The sequence below is a fragment of the Molothrus ater genome, chromosome 5 (assembly GCF_012460135.2).
Source record: "Molothrus ater isolate BHLD 08-10-18 breed brown headed cowbird chromosome 5, BPBGC_Mater_1.1, whole genome shotgun sequence".
In the NCBI taxonomy this organism is placed as follows: domain Eukaryota; kingdom Metazoa; phylum Chordata; class Aves; order Passeriformes; family Icteridae; genus Molothrus; species Molothrus ater.
Window position 1 is genome coordinate 6,707,902 of NC_050482.2, and position 18,546 is coordinate 6,726,447.

Here is an 18,546-nt window from a genome sequence, read left to right on the forward strand (position 1 = left end):
TTTTGAAGCCTGTGCCTTACTTTTCCAGATTTATTCACTGTACTGATGATTCCCCTGATCCTTCCTTGAACTATGAGGTAGGACTCCTTGCATGATTTCTAAGTAATTGAAAAGAATTGCTCACAGGCTGGGTGACATTTGTGGCTGGGTTTCTGTCCATTAAATGTATTATGTTTGTTTTATTCATGTTGCTTTCAATATGAAGGGAAGTCTGGTTCAGCACTGCAGGTCGTAAGAAGTTCATTTAATTGCAGATCAGGTGGGCTGAAGTGCAGACTGGAGAGGCTTCCTTGCAATGTCCTCTCATGTCTGTCAGGTTGTGACAGGAAGGACAAGTTCAGTAGCTCAAAGTAATACATTCTTGATGGTGAGCTGCTTGTGAACATCACACTGAGGTTACCAAGGGTGAGGCTTGCTGCAGTGGCTGGGGACATCCTGAACTGCTCTGTCACATCTTGTTTCCCATGTTTGTTACCAGATCAAAATGTTCAGCTAGAGATGCTTTAAACTGTTAATGTGGAGCTACTGCTCTTGTGGTAACATCTAGTCATCTCTCTAATAATAGTTTTTATGTAAATATAACATTTGTCATCATGCAGTGGGCTTAAAGGGCTTTGCAAAAGTGAATGAACCTTGTTTTATTTTAAAGTGTGCTTTAAAGATACAGGACATCTAAAAGTTGGAACAAAGAGTTTAATGTTAACACCATAGTTAGGAATGTCATCTCTGGTCACTGAAGCTTTCTGCTGCAGTTTAAAGGGTTTGGGAGTTTCCAGCATCCACTAGCAGTAACTGGGGCCTTCAAAAACACCAATCGTTCAGAATATTTCAGCTTAGGAAGTACAGAAACTTGAGAAAGTGCCAGAAAGATGCTTTAATTCCCAGGCAGTCTGTCCTATTGACTATAATAGTTTGCTTTCTATTTCTGTCCTGTGTCCTTATTTTAACTGGTTTGCGCCTTCAAAGGCGTCACAGAGTTCTGCTTGGGTGTGTACCAGAATAGAGGTTGATTTGGATAAATTTAATTCTGCTCATCAGCTCCTTTGACTAGGGAGCAACTTTCTGCCAATTCCATGACAGATTTGTTATGTTGTACAGCAGGGTTTTCATTTTCCATGTTTTATCATTAATGTAACTTGGAAGTTGTTGCATAAATGAGTTCACAGTTATAAATACTGTACAAAGTGGAAGAGCATAAGATAATCAAGGTGGGTAGGGACCTCAGGAGGTCCCTAGTAGACTAAGACCTAGGAGGTGTCTCATCCATCCTCATGCTCAAAGCTGGGTAAGGAATGAGATCATATTGTCCTATTTGGCATTTTATAAAATCTGTCTTGAAAACCTCAGTGGGTAGAGGCTGCCCAGCCTCTGTGAGGGATCCCTTCCAATGCTTGACAGTCCTCATCTGAACCTTTCTGCTTTAAGCTAGTTTAGACTATGTGGTCTTTAGAGATGCCATCCAACTGAAAGCATTCTGTGAGTCTCTGAAATTAATAATAAATCTAATTGTTTTGAAAGATTTTCAAAGATGACTATGTGAACTTCAGATTTAAGATTGTTTTGTTCTCTAGTCTCACTGGTCATCATTACAGCAAAACTGTAGCTCTAAAAGGCAGACCTGTTGACAAAAGGATGCTGTTACTTCTCTGAAACAAGGCTTTGTCATTTGTTTTTCCTGCACAGCTTGTTCTTCGCAAATGGTGTGAACTAATCCCTGGTGCAGAATTCAGATGCTTTGTCAAGGAAAACAAGCTTTTAGGTAAGGAATTTCTTAAAAACAAAGTTATTGGATGAAGTTTTGAGGAGTTTCTCTGATTCCCTGAATTAGAGCTAAGGCTGAAGAAAGCTCTTTCTTTCCACACCTCATTTCTGAAATTAATGGTTTATTCTTTCTGTAATTTAAAATGTGGTTTACCACATCTCACTTTCCACTATATTTGAAAGCTTGACAGCTCAGCATGCTTGCCATTACAGTGGAAATATTCTTAATTTAATTGTTAATTCAGAAACTTCACCCAAAGGCAGAGTCTTTTATATTCAGGAGCAAATTGCATCGACTCCAACTTGCAGAATGAATACAGAGGCAGTTGTGTGTTGGGCTGTAAATACATGACCCCATGAGGATGTTATATGCAGAAAGTTGGGGAGGTCAGAACACCTCCACAGGTGTAGGAGGTATCTTGAGTTCATACTAAATTCAGTGTACTTACTTAGAGCCTGTTGTTCTGTTACTCAAGTGCAGAATCCTGAATGTAAAACGTTTCAAGTGGCACTGAAGAGCCAAGGGATCCATCCACAGCATGCACAGAGCTGGTGGGTGCATTGGGAGACCTCTGGCAGCTGGAGAACAGGCAGATTGTGCTACAGCATGTGTTGTAGGCAGCTGAGTAGGGTAATTTTAGGGTAAATTTAGCTCAGTTTTACTCCTCTGGTTGTGTTGACTCTTCTCTGCTGACTATAGCAGGAAATGAGATACCCAGTGCACATACAGGTGCTTGAATTGAGGGGTTTAATTTCAGGCTAATTACTACTCTGAAGTTTGATTTTGGTGTGGTCTACCATGAAATCTTTAGAGATGAACAGAAACTCAAATAGCACAGGATTAGTGCTTATTTGTTCTGAACAAGGTTGAATCATTCTGCCTAAACTCTTCTAAAGAGGAAGTGTTATGGCAGTGATGGAGCAAATGCAGGCTCTACAGGAAGAAAGGTGATTTTCTTTTTTGCTTTAGGATAAAACTGGGCTTTCTCACTTTGCCTCTCATGCCTGCATATTCACAAGCACCAAGCTCCATATCCACAAGTGGTTCCTTGTGATGATATGGAAGGCCAGGGATATTGGCTTTGTAGTTCTCACTGTTCCTCCTGTCTTAGCATGGTGAGTGTGCACTTGTTTTGGCTGTGCCTTTTTGTACCTGTTGGGAGCTGTCTGCAATTTGTTGCTCCATGCAGTCCCACCTCTGTGAACGTTTAGGAGCACGCTCCCTGTTCTTCATTTCCTGATTTGGGTTTCCTATGGACCTGCACACAGATATTTGAGCTGTGCTAATCAGGTGCTGTCAACACACACTATTCTCCTAAGCCCTTTTATTTGGCTGTTCTGTCTGGTGTTCCTATGCTCACCTTCCCATTTTCTCTCCATTTATGCCAGTTGCAAGTGCATTACAGCTCCCTGTAACAGAGTTTATCTTCCTAATAGCAGAGATTTCCATTAAGTCTGTATTGCTTAATGGCTCCTGACAGAGATTTTGAAGGGAGGAGAGCTGAATCCTGTCCTGCCTTGTGATGCTGGAACACCATAACTGCCAGAGATACAAAGCATTTGTACACTGGCTAATTAAGCACTCTGTACATTTCATGGCCAGGTTTTGAAACCTAGTACATCTGCCAGTATGGGATTTTTTTTAGCTAGCACTCCAGCTGCATTTCTGAAGATAGTTCCAAGATTTTTCACAATATGTTCCCATACTCTTAAAATTAATAAGCCTGTCAGTCAAACTGAGGAATGATACTTGCAGTATAGTGAATGATTTTCCAGTTACACATCTGCATCCCCTTAGATGCCATAATCTTTTGGGTTTTGTTTTTTAGACTCAAGTTAAGCTTTGTAGTAGTATTAAAAACTCAAAGTTCCACTGACATCACAAACTTTTTATACGAACTTCTTAAAAAAGAGCACATCTTTGGCAGTAGTCAGCATGGTCTTACAGTAAAACTCTGTGTTTTGTATATGGTTAAAACAGCAAACTTGAGGTCACTGATAAATCTTTCTTGGGGAATTCTGTCTCTTTTTGTATGTAAATAGCCTGAATTACTCATTCTGCAGTGATGGGGCAGGTCTTGGATTTGACATTTGTCAAGCAGGGTATTGCAATGTTTTATGTTGACACATATCCTGTATGAGAACTCTTGTCATTCAAGATGCATGCAAGTGTATAATCCTGTTGATGTCATTTTAAAGCAGTGTCTTGTAGACAAATGTATGAAATTAAGAACTTGTGGGAGGGGTGGTTTGTCTGCATAGGTAAGAAAACCCTTGAGGGAGCAAATGGGAGCACTAAGGTCTGGCCTGCATGCCATCCCACTGATTTGGGGATTTAGGGATTCACCTCTAGTGCCTCACCAAACAGGCACATGTTATTCCACACTTTAAAAATCAGTTAAATGAGAATCTGTGGTATCCAAGCATTTGGATATTGGCTTTGCTAATGTGCAAGCTTAGCCTTCACTCCTGGCATTTCATTGTTCCATATTGTGGTCCCTACTGTGATGTGCAGAACAAAGTTTTGGACCAGAGTAACCAAAGGGAATAAAACTGAAAGGAAAAGTTGGGAGGTGGAAACTTAAGGACTGCTGGTCCTTAAACACAGGCAAAGTTTACTCCTGAAATTCACTTTAAAATATTCCAAACGTGTACATATAAAAAGAGGTTCACAAAATTCCAGAGCTGTTCAAGGAAGAGATTCCTAATGCAAGTACTTTAAGTATAGCAGAATAAAGCTAAACAGTAAGTCACTAATAAAGGTAGAAACTGGGGAAAACCCCATCTTCTGTGCCTGATAACTGCTTTTTTTTTTTTTTCTGGTTGGGTTTTTTGCATGCCTAGAGCTCTTTATAATTACCTGAAATTATTGACAGGTATCTCACAGAGGGACTACACCCAGTACTACGATCATATCTCTAAGCAGCACGAGGAGATCTGTAGGTCCATCCAGGAGTTTTTCAAGAAACACATACAATACAAATTCTTGGATGAAGACTGTAAGTATCTTGAGGGTATCTGTGGGTATGCATCTCTCTCTTCATTGCTCTTGCTTTCACAGGGCTTGGTTCTCTTTAGCTTGGGAGGATCTGAAAGCTCTTGTGGCTACGGCATGTTGAGCAGCAAAAGTTTGGAATTACATTGGCAACAAAAAAACCCCTGAAGGAATAGGCTGGAGCTCTCCAAGAAAACACAAGAAATGAGTGAAAGATCCCTTCAAAAGGCATAATAACTTTTTTAAAAGCTTTTCCCCCTTATACTTGAAAATAATTTTTATGCCAGAAAAGCAAGGTAGGAGATCCTTGACAAAAGGCATTCAGTAGTGAGAAGAATACTTGTTTATAAAGGTGTTGTCAGATGTTTGCTGCTAAATTATTGAGGTATTCCTTGAATAAAGGATTTTTAAGTTTCTTTTCTAGAAGTTTTAATTATTTCTTCTAGAATATCAATACACACCAGGTTAGGTGCCAAAACCTTTGAATAAAGGCCACAGTATTTGATACACCTAATCAGTCCAAGTAAATTGTGTTGTTTTCTAAATGTGAAGTCCTTTGCAAATTTGATTTGAAATAGTTTTCTAACATGGTTTAGTGATAATTGAATGGTGTTGCATCATGATGGGTGATCAATAGTGGTGAAAAATATGATGAAGAAATTTAAATTAGGTCTGGCATGGCCCAAACTTCAGCTCAGCAAAAACCCATAAACATAAGAATTTTCTGGCAGTTTTATTGTCATGTCTAATGCTTTGAAAAGTCAACCTTTAGAAGTGTCTTTAAGCATTATTAGTGGTTTTACTGATACACCAGAGAAGTCAAATAGATCTGTCCTCTCTTAACTGTCTGAAAAAGGTACCTTCAAGTGCCAGTCTCTGTTATATTGCAATTCTTCATAATTTGACTCTGCAAAGCTGCTCTGTTTCAGCCCAGAGAAGTTCTCATGGACTGTTGCTTGGAGAAGACCAGTAGAATAGTACATTAATTTAATAAGTCCATTACATTTTGAAGTAAGATCAGTAATATAGATCTGGCATTCTGATTACTGCCTTTTAATTTTCCTCTGTGTCTCAATGTAATTTTAGCTGGTATGTAATCAACTGATAGATAAGAATTCAGGGCACCCTTTTTGGAAATTGATGCCTAGATTTAGGCTCTGAAATGCCTGGCTGGTGAACTGAAAGGTCTGAAATGTCATCTTATGTAAAGGGTGCCATCTGAGTTGCCTTGAGGGAAAAGGAGGTTTCAGGGCAACCTTCTGGCATGAAGGTTTGTTAACCTTTTATTCTTAGGCACTAAATGCTGGTCCATCTGCAGAGAAATGCCATGCAGAAAATGTTTTCTGTGTTTTTGTGGGTGGGGTTTTTTTAAAATCACATTGCATTTATCCCCCATCATCTCCCTTGATCCACTGCCTTGGTAGCATATGTGTTGTTAACAATAAAAATCTGGGTTTGCTTGTTTGTTTGCTTTTAAAAGGAAAGGTATTACAGCTTTTTTCCTGACTTCTTGTTTCATTGGGGATTTTGATGCTGTTTGCTCTGCTTTTTCCAGTTGGTCTGGTAGCATCTCCAGATGGAAGAGTTGAGTCAGAGCAGCTGAAGCATTGCAGAGTCAGAGCAGTAGGATAACAGATGGGTGAATGCTTTATAAATACTTCTAAATTATGTTAGAACCATCTAAATATCTTTGGTAAGAGCCCAGTAAGAGCAGTGCTCTGGAGGTGTTGATAGTGCAGAGCTGGGCTTTGGCTTTCCCTCTGTTTAGAGCAGTTTCTGGTGAAGTTTCACTACAGTCTCACTGGCACAGGACACTCCTGCTCTGAGAGTGGGAATAATTCAGGTTTTCTTCTTGTTCAGTGTTTGTGAGTGTCCTGAACCAGTCACCAGAGTGCAATCAGTCTGAATTCCAGCTGTGTGAATCCCAATAAATACTGCTAGCCTCAGTGAATACCATGGGCTTGCTTTAGGCTGACAGGCCTCACAATAGAAACCCTCAGATGCAAGGGATATCTTTTGGCTATGACTAAGGAGAGGATGTGGTGCAGGCACTAAAAGTTCAGCTGAACAGCTGGAGAAGAAATCCTGGGGTTCCTGCACCCCCCTTTGCATTGATGACTGGCTTAGCCACTGAGGGCTTCTCTTCCTGGGAGAGCAGAGCACTTAATCCTGGAGTGCCTTTGGCATTGACACAGCCCAGCTTGTGCAAAAGCTGTGAGGATTTTTGGGCTGCATGGTAAAAACCAGCTACGTGACTGGCTTTGGCTTTGTGGAGTTGTGGTTTGCCCTTAGCCCAGCCAACTTCACATGAAATGTCAGATTAAGCTTTACATGCAGGGATGGGATCAGTCAACATCCCTGTTCCTGACAGGCAGCTTCCTGAGACTCAAGTGTTCTGCAGTCACATCCTGAGTTTAATTTATCCACATGTATTGGGAAATCTCTTAGCTGAAATATTCCCTTATTAGTGAAGGAAGTAACCATATAGCACTTGTCTGAGGCTTTCTAAATTTTTTTCCCTTTCTTCCTGCTAAACTGGTGCAAGTTTTGCATGTAGCCATGTCTGAGTGCTTCCCTGTTGATTTCCCTAGCTCAATAGAAAGACAGCTCAAAGGTTGTTTAACCATACAGAACAGGAGCTGATGGAAAGCTGCATATACAGAGTCATGTTTAATTAAGCCAAGGGGAGGAACAGCAGTGGAGCCAGGCAAGGCAGCTTTTAGTCAGTCACTGAGTGGCAAGGGAGTTGTTGGAAGGATTTGTTGATATTAATTAGGTGTGCTGTGTCTGCTCTGGGTGACATCAAACATGGCCATTTCACTGCCACTGACCCCTTTGTTCCTACAACCTGTTTGTCTTGTTAGCTGCTGAAATTCTAGTGTCTGGAGCAGGAACCTTCTCTTATTAAATGTTTGTGCAGTGTCCAACACAGTGAAGCCTTGATCCTTCCTGAAACGTCTCTGTTCTGCTCTAAACGAAACAGCAGTAATGTCAAGGATAAGCTCTCTGGGCTAAGAGTTTATCAGATATTCTTCATGGGAGAAAAATCAACAGAAGAAACCAGCATTAAATGGAAAAACCCAGCAGCTGATTTCCCAGTGCATTAACAATAGTTCTTGAAATGTTTCAGCTCCCTCTTAGAAGTATAGCCAATTCTGGCTTGCAGTTCATTAGACATATTGACTTTGCAGATTGTGCTGTGTACACAAGTATCTATTCAGATTTAGACATCTTCTGTGAAATTATTATACAATTAACATTTTTTTCTCCTTTTCAGTTGTTTTTGATGTGTACAGAGACAGCAGGGTAAGTGAACAATAGGTTGTCTATAATTGTTTCTTCTCTGAAAACTTGAAATGCTACAAAGATCAAGCAAGTAATAGCTTTGTCTTCCTAGAAGTGGTCCTGGAAAAAAACAGCCAAACAAACAAAAAAATACCACTAAAGTAAAAACCCTGACCAAACAAAAACACCAAGCAAAACCTACTTGATGTTAATCTGTTCCACAGATCTTTTTCTATGATAAATGCTGTCTACAGAAGGAGAATAATAGGATTAGGGGTGTAAATATGTCTGTGCTAGTGATGTAATTATTTAGTTAGTATCTTCCAGAGAAGTTGTCTGTTCTAAAGCACAGAACTTAGGCTCTGACTGTAATTTTCTCAGTTCTGTGAATCTACAACAGGCAGCTTAGTTTTTATTATGACATGAGAGTCCTTGCTGCAGTAATTTAGAGTGGAATAGATGATTTCAGGTGGAAGGGACCTACAGTGGTCATCAAGTCCTACTGCTTGACCAGTTCAGGGCTGACTGAAAATTAGAAGCATGTGGTTATGGGTGGTGTTCCCAGGCACATGGTGGGATTTGTGGGGCTGTCCTGTGCAGGGCCAGGAGCTGGACTCAGTGGCCTTGTGGGTCCCTTCCAACTCAGGATATTCTGTGACTCATTAAGGGCATGCTCCAAATAGCTTTCAAACACACAAACGGGTTTGAGGCATTTTCTTTTAAGACAGATATTTCCTTGGGCTTTATTTCTTTTTTCCCTGTGTTTGTTTTTTCACTACAGCATTTGAACTCATCAAAATTATCCTTAACATTTCTTCAGGTTATCCTTGTGAGATTGGAGAATGGTTCATATCTGGAAGCCTAGGATAGGGATAATTGTCCAAAGAGCGTGTGAATGTGGTGTGCCCAGTTTGTGACAGATGGAAGCCAGTTTTTTCTTTTCAAGCTGCTCCAGCTGTGGTTCTGAGAGTTGGGCAGATCAGAACCCTCAACATCCAGACAGTGATGGAGTTGGGGAGAAGCATCCCACCTCAACTACTTGAAAGATATGTAGGTGTAGTGTTTAGGGGTGTGGTTTAGGTGTGAACACAGAGGTGCTGGGCTAAGGGTTGGATTTGATGATCTTAAAGGACCTTTCCAACCTAAATAATTCTATAGAGGTGCCAGTATCAGAGTTAGTAACCTTGACTTCTCCTAGTGTGAGTGGGGAGAAATATTTGGTCAGATGAATTGTGCTTGAAAGGCGTGATTGGAGAAAGTCTTTATTAGAGTTGAGTGTATTGGAAGTAAGTCCTGATTCTCATTCTGAATGTTGTTTAAGTATTTTGTAATTGTGTAACAGTAAATCATGCCATAGTTTACAAAACAGGAACTGTGTCTCATGTGGAAAACAACGACTGCACCATTTCTCAATTTCTCAGCCCAGCTTTTAATGTTGGTACCTAAAACAAAGCTGTGGGCTAGAGCAGCTCTGCTGTAATTGAAATTACCTGCCCAGGCTCAAATTGACAGACATGAGGATGCTGTCAGGGAAAATGAGGAGCAGCACTTGAGCATTGAACCAGTTTCTGCCGTTGGGTGCTCTGCCTCGTAGCTGAGGCATGAAGAGAAATTACTTAAGTAAATGGTTTCAGCCTGTGGTATCTCAAATGAGCAGTGTTTCTTCATCTGTCAAGATAAAATATATCTGTTTGTAGATTTCTCTCGGTGGATTCTACCCTCAGGTCTTGTAAACTGCCAGCTAGCCCTTTGTGTGTCAGATGCTTCTCCTTTCACACGTACTATTGTGGTTTGCAACTGTGTTATTCATCGCTCCCTTGGCGTGTGAGTTACAGGCAGCACAAGAATATTGTGAGCATGATTAATTTCCAGAGCCCATGCTCCTCATCAGGCTGGTTGCACAGCAACCTCACCTACAGAAGGAGGGAAATGTTCACTGACTGCTTGTTTTAAATCCTTTCAACTCTAAATATTCAGCTTGGAGAAGCAAGTTGTTGTTACTGTTGTAAATGACAGCAGTCTCCTCCCCGTGCTCACTTCAGTTGCTTTAGAGCTGTCTGGAGTTGGCTCCACAGGTCCTGCTCACTGAATTGGAGGGGGGAGTTCACAAAAGCCTGAGAGTTGGCTCTGCTGTTGCTCTTTGCTGTCCCCCAGGTGTGAGCAGCAAACCAAGTTCAAGACAAGTCACTGTGCTAAGACAGAGCAGTGCAAGGAGTGGCTGCAGACCACTGCTGGCTCCCAGCTCTTGTAAAGGAGCAGAGCAGTGCTTGTGTCTGTGCCTTGTGAGCATTGTCACTGTGCAGGAAGGTGCAGCTGGAGTTAGGGAGATGTAACAGTTAAGTTTGCATTTTATCTGTCTCTGACTTCCTTTAACCAACAGGCTTTGTCATGGGCACTTCCTTTCAGTGCCCTGCTGCTTAATGCCTTAGCAAAAAAAAACATGAAGCTGACAGGGTGTGGTAAATCTATTGATTCCTTCTTCTAGGATGAGAAGAAAACACCATGTAGTACAAGTAGGGGAATTTTTTTCCCCTCCACTTATGCACAACATTTTTTTTTCCTGGCTTGTGCATTTCTCTGCTCTTGTACGGCAAAGATGGCTAATAGCAGGCAAAAGACAGCAGACAAACAGCCTTACTACTGCTTTTTAGATACACAGTGCAAATTATCTGAAACTGTATTTAAATCATGACATTGCATGTAAGACTTGAGAGAGAATTTCATCTTAAGAAAAGGCAGTTTGATTACTGACCCAGGGTTATATACACTCCTTTTAATGAGCCCTGAAAAGAGAGATTGAGTTTGTTTTGCCACTTGTCATCAATTTGCAGCTAGCAAAGCTCAGTGCAGATTTAAAACCATCTCAAGGAAACAACTGTTGCACTGCTGTCTGCAGGGGTGGAGGAACACTGCTGGGTGCTCACAAAAAAAACATGTTGCTTTCAGTAGTCTCAGAATCAATTTTCAGTTTTTTCCAGGGTACATTTATTCTCTAGAAAAACGATCTTAATGTTCCTGAGAAAAAGCTGAGCTGGATGTATTTGGGATGAAGAGGAATTTCTGTGAAAGCCTTTCATAGGGAAGTATTAGAAATATTTCTGATGCAAGGAAAGATTCTCTGAACTGCTGAATGAACTTTGCCAGCCATTGCTTCTGTGTGTGATGAAATTGGTTCATTAGCTTGTTTTTCTGGAGTGATAGAATGAATAGAATCTAAACCCACAGATTCTTGGAGCTGACAAGTCACCCCCATTAGCAAAAGACTGTTTATCATGAGAATTTGAGGAGAACCAGGGATGGGAAAGGACAGCAGAGCTTGCCCCACTGGCTCTCTGCTCTGGTGGTGCCAGTACTTGTGCAGAGGTCTTGCAGCTCAACCACGCAGATCTGGGCTTGCTCACCCTTCCAGAACAGATACGAAACCACTCAGCTCTGTGCCCCCCAATTTGTAGTTTCTTTTGTAGCTGTCTGGTTTCAGCACTTTTGTTTCTGTGCTTTGGCTTCTTAAAACGTGCTCAGTGAGAGCTTAGACCTGCCCTGAGACAGACACCTGTGAAAGCCTGTGTGCAACCACAGCTCCCTGCTGGGCTGCTGGCCCAGCTCCGGCCTGCAAGTCATAACCAGTGCTTTCGTCTCTGCTGGGACTCCCCACACCTGCAGCAGGAGCTCACTGGGGATGGTAACAGAGGCACCAGAACATTTCTGCTCACAGGTTTGCATCACTTGCAGTCCCACAGAGTGTCAGTGCCTGTGGCACAGCTCAGGGTGGGGAGGCAGTCTCCCTGTTACTCTCTGCCGACGCTTCCAAAGCATCTTTGTGTGCTAGAAACCAGATGGCTGTAGTGTAAATAATTGAATGTATTTCCTGCTTGAATCAAGATGGGCAAGATCTTTCAAAGCCAGAAGATCCTTCAGAAAAGAGGAGAGAGCAAAATTAATGTTTAGTAGCTACATAGTCTCCAGGTTTGTTTTCCAATTCCAGTTGATCTTTATTATAAACACAATAAAACTCTTCAGCCCTGCTTATGATACTGCAACTTTTTCCTTCCCTGTTTGATAGAACTCATTTCTTCCAGATGCAATACTGGTTTTGCAAATCTTTACTAGCAGCTGTAGACATATTTCCTTATAATTTATTAGTGTTTTATTTTATTAGAGTAGTTGATACTTCCTTGGGCAAGAGAAGATGGCCCAGTGCTGGGGGTGTCTCTTGAAGTGCCTCAAGGAACACAGACTATTTCTTCCTCCCCCCCATGTCTGTTACTTCTAATACATCTTGTCAGTCTCTGTTTCATTTTTCAGTTGTAAAGCAGTTGTGCTGTTGTGCACCCTACCACAGCTGTTTGGAACACAGATGTATTAAAGCTGAGATAGAAACTAGTGTGGACTGCTAGTAATGGCTATATTAAAAATGCTTTTAAGTTATTCATTATTTATCTATGTCTGTACAGCATCTTTGAGGTTTAATGAGCTCCACCATTTTGCAGACCCTGCTCTTTGTTTTCAGGGTCCCTTGTAACACTAAGAACAGCAATTTTTGTGGAGTGCTGGATGGTGCAGTGTTGCTGAGGTGGTTTTTCATGGAAAGCAAAATTCCTGTGTAGGTAGTTTGGGTTTTTTTTGTTTGTTTGGTCGTGTTTGGGTTTGGGTTTTTTTTGTGGTTTTTGATTAGTGCTCTCCCTTGTTCCTTGTTCATTCTTTCTGGGGATCTTGGTGGATCATGGGGATTAGCCAGAACTTTGGTGGGCTCATCTGAAAACATTCTGGCATAGAACTAAATTCAGTTTATTTGAGCTCTCTCTGATCTTCTATTTAAAAAAAAAATCAAAGTAAATTAATACATGATAGCTTGCTGTGATATAAAACTCTATGAGGTAAGGATGTTAGAATATTTTAAATGTTTAAACCCAGGTAGTTTCAATTTTGACATCTTTTTATCTAAAGACCAAGCATACTACAATAATCTGAGTATATGTGTATTTTGATTTTTTTTTTTCTTTTCTCTTGTTTGCTTGTTTAATTCATCTATGGTTCCTTTGCAGGGTAAGATTTGGTTAATAGATTTTAACCCATTTGGTGAAGTAACAGACTCCCTGCTCTTTACATGGGAAGAACTCACCTCTGGAAAAAACTTGAAAGGAGACCAGAATGAAGGGGAAGCAACAGAACAGGTGAGGGAGGCTGAATAACATCCAACAGGATTTATGGCCTTATTTTTGCTTTCTTTTGCTCTTACAATCAAATTGTGATGCAAATTCCATTGAAGTAAAGGAAGCTCCTGTGACATGTAAACTCTTTGTAAGTAGAATCTACCTTAGAGTTAATCTCAACAAGTGTCACCTGCTGGTTTTAGATGCCTGCAAGGGAATTTTTAGTTCAAACAGTACAAGCCCATATTGCAGCTTTGACCCCATTGCAAAGAAGATGCCCTGAACCTTGCTTTTACACAGTTTTAATGCATTCCTTCCAGTTTGCCTTAAAATCTATTACTCTTCTGTATAGTCACTTAAATTTCTACTTGGTTCTTGATATCTGTCATGCAGTTTCCCACATCTCCAGTTTTATGCTTGGGGGAAGACAAGCAGAAACTCAGAAGCTTAACTTCTGTCTCTTCCTCCTCTGGAATACCCTTAGCAAAGCCTTGTCCTCTGGTTGAACTCCCAGGACTTGCAGAACAAGGCTTTCTATCCCTCTTCCAAGCCACATTTCCTCTGTAAAAACAAGTAACTTCCCATTAATACAGAAAGGGAGAAATAGTCTTTATTTTTTGTATTCCAGCCTTTTTTTTCTCACTGCATCTTGAGACAGAGACCTCACATCCTAATAAGTCCTTGGGCAGCTGGGAAGGAGATAGGAAGTGGTGTGTTAATGGATCCTGGGTTATTTTCTGAGGAGAGGTGGCTGGCCAGTGTGGGCTTTTCTTTATTTCCTGGCTGTTGAACTGCATTAGAGGTCACTGAAATGACAAACTTCATTGAGCTGATTTTAACATGCCTTTAGTCCTGTGGCCCTTTCCATAACACATTGGCAGAGACACCCCACTCCAGGCTGTCCTTCAGGCCATTGCCTCTGTCTCACTCTGGGGCTGTTGCTGTATGAAAACCATTCCATGAACCCTCCTGTGAAAATCTGTGTCTCCTTTGTTAGAACACACTCCCAATTCAGAGCTGTCTGTGGGACACATGAATTTTCATTCTGGGATTTCTTTTTCTCGTTGCCAGATGCTTTGCACAGTTTTCTGTAGTTCAGTCCTGGATGAAAAGTAGAATAACCTGTCTTCATGTTTCATCTGACATCCAGCCACGTAATCTGGTGTAAAGTTGCTGATCTTTCTTAAAATGAAGCTGTTTATTGCAGTACAGCATGTCAGTGTGTTGAACTGAAAATTGTATCATTCTCCAAAACCTGTTGCTACAATTCAGCATTTAGAGATCTTTTTGGCCCTTTTATAGAGGTTTTTTTTTTCCTTCAGTAAGTAAATTGGTTGGAAAGTTTAAATTATAATTTCAGTAAGGTTATAGTTGCAAATGTGTTTAAACTGTGAAGACAAATCTAGGGGTTCTATCAAAAAGATTTTTCTCTATCCAGATATGTATCTAGATACTATTGCCCAAAGTTCCTTATAGCTTCATTATTACAGCACTGTCACAAGCATGAATTTATTAAATACATTAATAACTGATGCACTGTAGAAACTTTAAAGTGAGGTAATGAAAGCCATTATTTGACTGTTTAACATGTTTGACATTTCAAATTGCTCCTAAGTGGGCAGAGGTTTTATAAGAAAGCTACAATTTTTAGAAAGCTCAAGTTTAGTTGAGTGAGTGCCAAATAAACTCATTGGCAGCGTGACTCAGTCTCAGGAGGAGTCCCAGGAACATTTCATATTCATGTCCACTGTTCTTATCCCTTTTCCCAAAGGATTATCCAGTGTTCCGTTGTACCAACAGCAAAGTCACCGTCCAGCCCAGCCCCTACCTGAGCTACCGACTGCCCAAGGACTTTGTGGACCTTTCCACAGGAGAGGATGTTCACAAACTGATTGACTTTCTAAAACTGGTAAGAAGTAGCAGGAGAAATTCTCTGACCTTCTACCTTTGTCAAATGGAAACACCAAAATCCCGGGATCTGTGCTTTTGTTACTAACAAAGTGTAGAAAATTACAGAAAAAGCAGTGTATGAAGCCATCACACAATGCATTGTTGGGTTGATTGTTTCTGAAGTGATGAACAAGTTTTTTACTGCTCTCACTTTGCTTAATTAATTTTATTTTTATGGGAAGCAATGAATGTATTTTGACAAATCTTACTGAAGGACTGAGCTGTTTCCTTTCTTACTGAAATATAAATATGAATGTAGTATGAATGGAAATGTGCTTTTTGAATGCCTGGAGCTATTGCTTTTAACTTTTAATGTTTTTAACTTTTTTCTTTAAAAGTTACAAGACAAATATATTAGGAAGAACCACGATAGAGTTGTTCCTTTTTCAGTCTGCTTTCTTTGTTCTTTTAATGCACAGTGGCATGAAGACATGAGTAAGTTATGGAAGGGGAGGGCAGGTTTCCTGCATCTGTATCACTGACTCTTGCCAGCACTGTGATGTTTTCTGGTTCTTGTGTATTCCATGAGTTAATGGACTAGGCAAATCTTGTTCTTTACTGGAAATAAAATCCTATAGTTCAGGATGAGAGAGAGGGTTGATATTGCTCTGTTCCATTTGCTGAAAAATTATCTCTTACTGTTCCAAAAAATCACTTAGAAATGCAGTCACTGTCTAATCCATTGTATCTGGAACACTTGACATGATTTATTGGTGCTCTTACTTCAGATAACTGTGTCCTAACATTCTGAACTCTCCTGTTCTGTTGACAGAAAAGAAATCAGCAAGAGGATGACTGAGGTACCCAGAAGCATTACATTGAATTACAAGCAAGAAATGTGGCAAAATCTGTATTTAGCATAACTATTAAACTATTGATTTAAAGAAAACCTGCTTTTTATAGTTAATGAAAGACCTGAAGAGCTGTTCATCCCCAGTGTCTGTTGGTTTATAGAAAAGTGTAGGGAAGCTTTTTCAGGGAAACATGAAAGGTCAGGGTGAGTTCTCACTGGATTCCAGGTGCAAAGAAGCAACAGCCTGAGTGCAGCTGAACAAGTGCTTTCCATTTCTCATAATGTGAGCATTGATGCCACTGAGCTACGCCTTCGGACTCCCCAGTGTAAATATGGCAACACACAATGCTTGTGCATTCTCTGCATTTAGGCACTGTCTTGCTTCATATGTAGTCACAAAGAAAAAGGAATGTACCTTTTTATCTGTAGTAACCTTTTAAAATTGTAAATTGATTTTGTTTTGGGAGCACTTCTCTTTATGTAAAAAAAAAAATTAAAATGGAGAAGGGATTTTTTTCTGTGTTACAAGGACTAATATTTCATTTCAGAGAACAGCTATAGCTGTAGTAAACTACTTAAAGTTTGGAAATCTTACATATTGGGAATTTGAAATTCTGAATGCATTTAAAGTAAAGTAATATTTTCACAGTTGCTGAAGTGAAAAGAAATTCATTTAACGTCACCAAATTTCATTTCATTTTCATAGTAAAGCTTTCTTGAAACCTGTTTTTTTTAAACATGATTACATACTAGACATCATCTGTGACTTTAATCTACATAATTAACATCAACCTATAATTTTATATACAGACTCAGTCTTCTTTCTTTTGTGTCTCATCTCTGAGTTTCTTAGGAAAGCAATTATTCTTTCAGCTCTTAAAATTCTGTATTGGTTTGGTACTTCATGTTTTTTTGTATAAAGGGAAGCTTGGCTAAATCTGGGGAAACAGAAGCTCTTGTTACCAATTGCTGTTGTTTGGGAGGTGGGGGAGGACAGTTTTAGGTGAATCACCAGCTGACTTTTGGATATAGGTGTTTGTATGACATCAGTAATTTATTAAGAGTGTGCAGATGCCCATTGAAACAAAAGGACATTTGAAGAAGCTCATAACCCCTGGAAAATGGTTCCTATTTCAGACCAGTTATGTGATACTCTGTGTGTGTGTGTATAAAGCTGTTTGTGTTTCTTTGCCTTGCTTTTGCTGTCAGATTGGAATGGTGCTTGGTTACAATCTGTTCTTGGATGTTAAATCTGAGCTAAGTTGTTAAATTATTACCTAGTGTCTTTATTTAGCTTCTGTTTTGAATGAAAACTTACTCGAGTTAAAGATTATGCAGATTGAGAATCCACACATTGATGAAACATCACAGATGAAAGCTCCTGGAGTCAGAACAGTCTGCCCTGAATTGAAGCATTGTTTGAAGCATGGGAACCTGCTTCTCAATAGCTTTTTGTATTCAAATTAGATGATATTAACTCAGGGCTGGGCTATACCTAATCCTCCCATACTGCAGGATTTTGGATGAATATTTTTCACCCTCACCAGAGAGATAATTTCAGTATAAATATCTCTAAATCGGTAGGAACCTCAAAGTGTAAAAAAATAAAGAAAGCTTTCCTCTTAGTTTTAAAGTTTCTAGCCATAATTTAAACTATTGTGATGATCTAACCACACTTCTTCCTTTACACAGATGGTGCCCTGGAACTTCCAATGGATCCATAAATGCTTCTAAACTACAGATTATTGTCTTTAAAAACAAAGTCTTAGTTTAAAGCTGGAAGATAGTTTCCCACCTCTTCCATGTAGACTCCACAAATTAATTTACCACTTTCTCAGCTGTCTTTGCTGAATGTTCACCAGAACATATTTGGTGATGGGACCAGTTTGTTGGGAGCCTGTGCACTCAGGAGTGTCCCTTTAGGTGGGTAGGCTGGAGTTTTTCTCCTCTGTGAAATGCTGACAGATGCCCAGCCTGAATTCATGGGCTGCTCAGCCAAGCTGAACTGCAGTTCAGAGTTGCAGGAACTTGTCCTGCTTCCTTTGGGCTAACTCCTAGTGAAGCACCTTAAAAGGTAGCAGAGCAAAAATACTGGCCCCATGTTCAGAACTGGTACAGAAACAATCCCCAATATAAAAATATAATCTACAGGATCAGGTCCCCCAAAATGCCATCTCCTTACAGTTTAAATACCTACTTCAGATGTACTTTGCTTTTTTCCCCAACTTCAGGTAATCAAACAGTGAATTTTATTTGGCTGTTAAATTAAAGATTCCTCTTCTAAAAGAATTTTCACTCTATATGTCCTTTTGATCTCCTAGGATAATTAACAAACATTTTCTCTTTGGGGAGCAGAGGGGGCTAATGTTGGTAGATTAAAAATGCTTCAGATCAATTTTACACTGAATAGTACATGACACCTTTCTATTCCATCATAAAAGCAGTTTCTGCCTCTAGCCATCATATACAGAAATTTGAAAATACAAATTTCCAGTTGTTCAGGTCCTTGTTCATGGGATTTAATTACATCATCACCATTTGCTGAGTAAGGGCCAACTGTATACTATATATTCCTAATTATATGCTTAAAACACAGTGTGAAGATGCTTGCA

General features: G+C 40.0%; 1 protein-coding gene across 1 annotated transcript in view; it reads left to right on the forward strand.

The window, feature by feature from the left end:
• Positions 1–18,223, forward strand: part of CDC123 (cell division cycle 123) — a 32,988-nt gene extending 14,765 nt beyond the window's left edge. The window contains exons 7-13 of the mRNA XM_036401656.2: positions 29–77; positions 1,684–1,759; positions 4,638–4,760; positions 8,034–8,062; positions 13,084–13,212; positions 14,963–15,100; positions 15,914–18,223. Of these exons, the coding sequence (XP_036257549.1) occupies positions 29–77; positions 1,684–1,759; positions 4,638–4,760; positions 8,034–8,062; positions 13,084–13,212; positions 14,963–15,100; positions 15,914–15,940 (571 nt within the window). The 3' untranslated portion in view covers positions 15,941–18,223. The remainder of the gene's footprint in view (positions 1–28; positions 78–1,683; positions 1,760–4,637; positions 4,761–8,033; positions 8,063–13,083; positions 13,213–14,962; positions 15,101–15,913) is intronic.
• Positions 18,224–18,546: the final 323 nt, after the last annotated feature.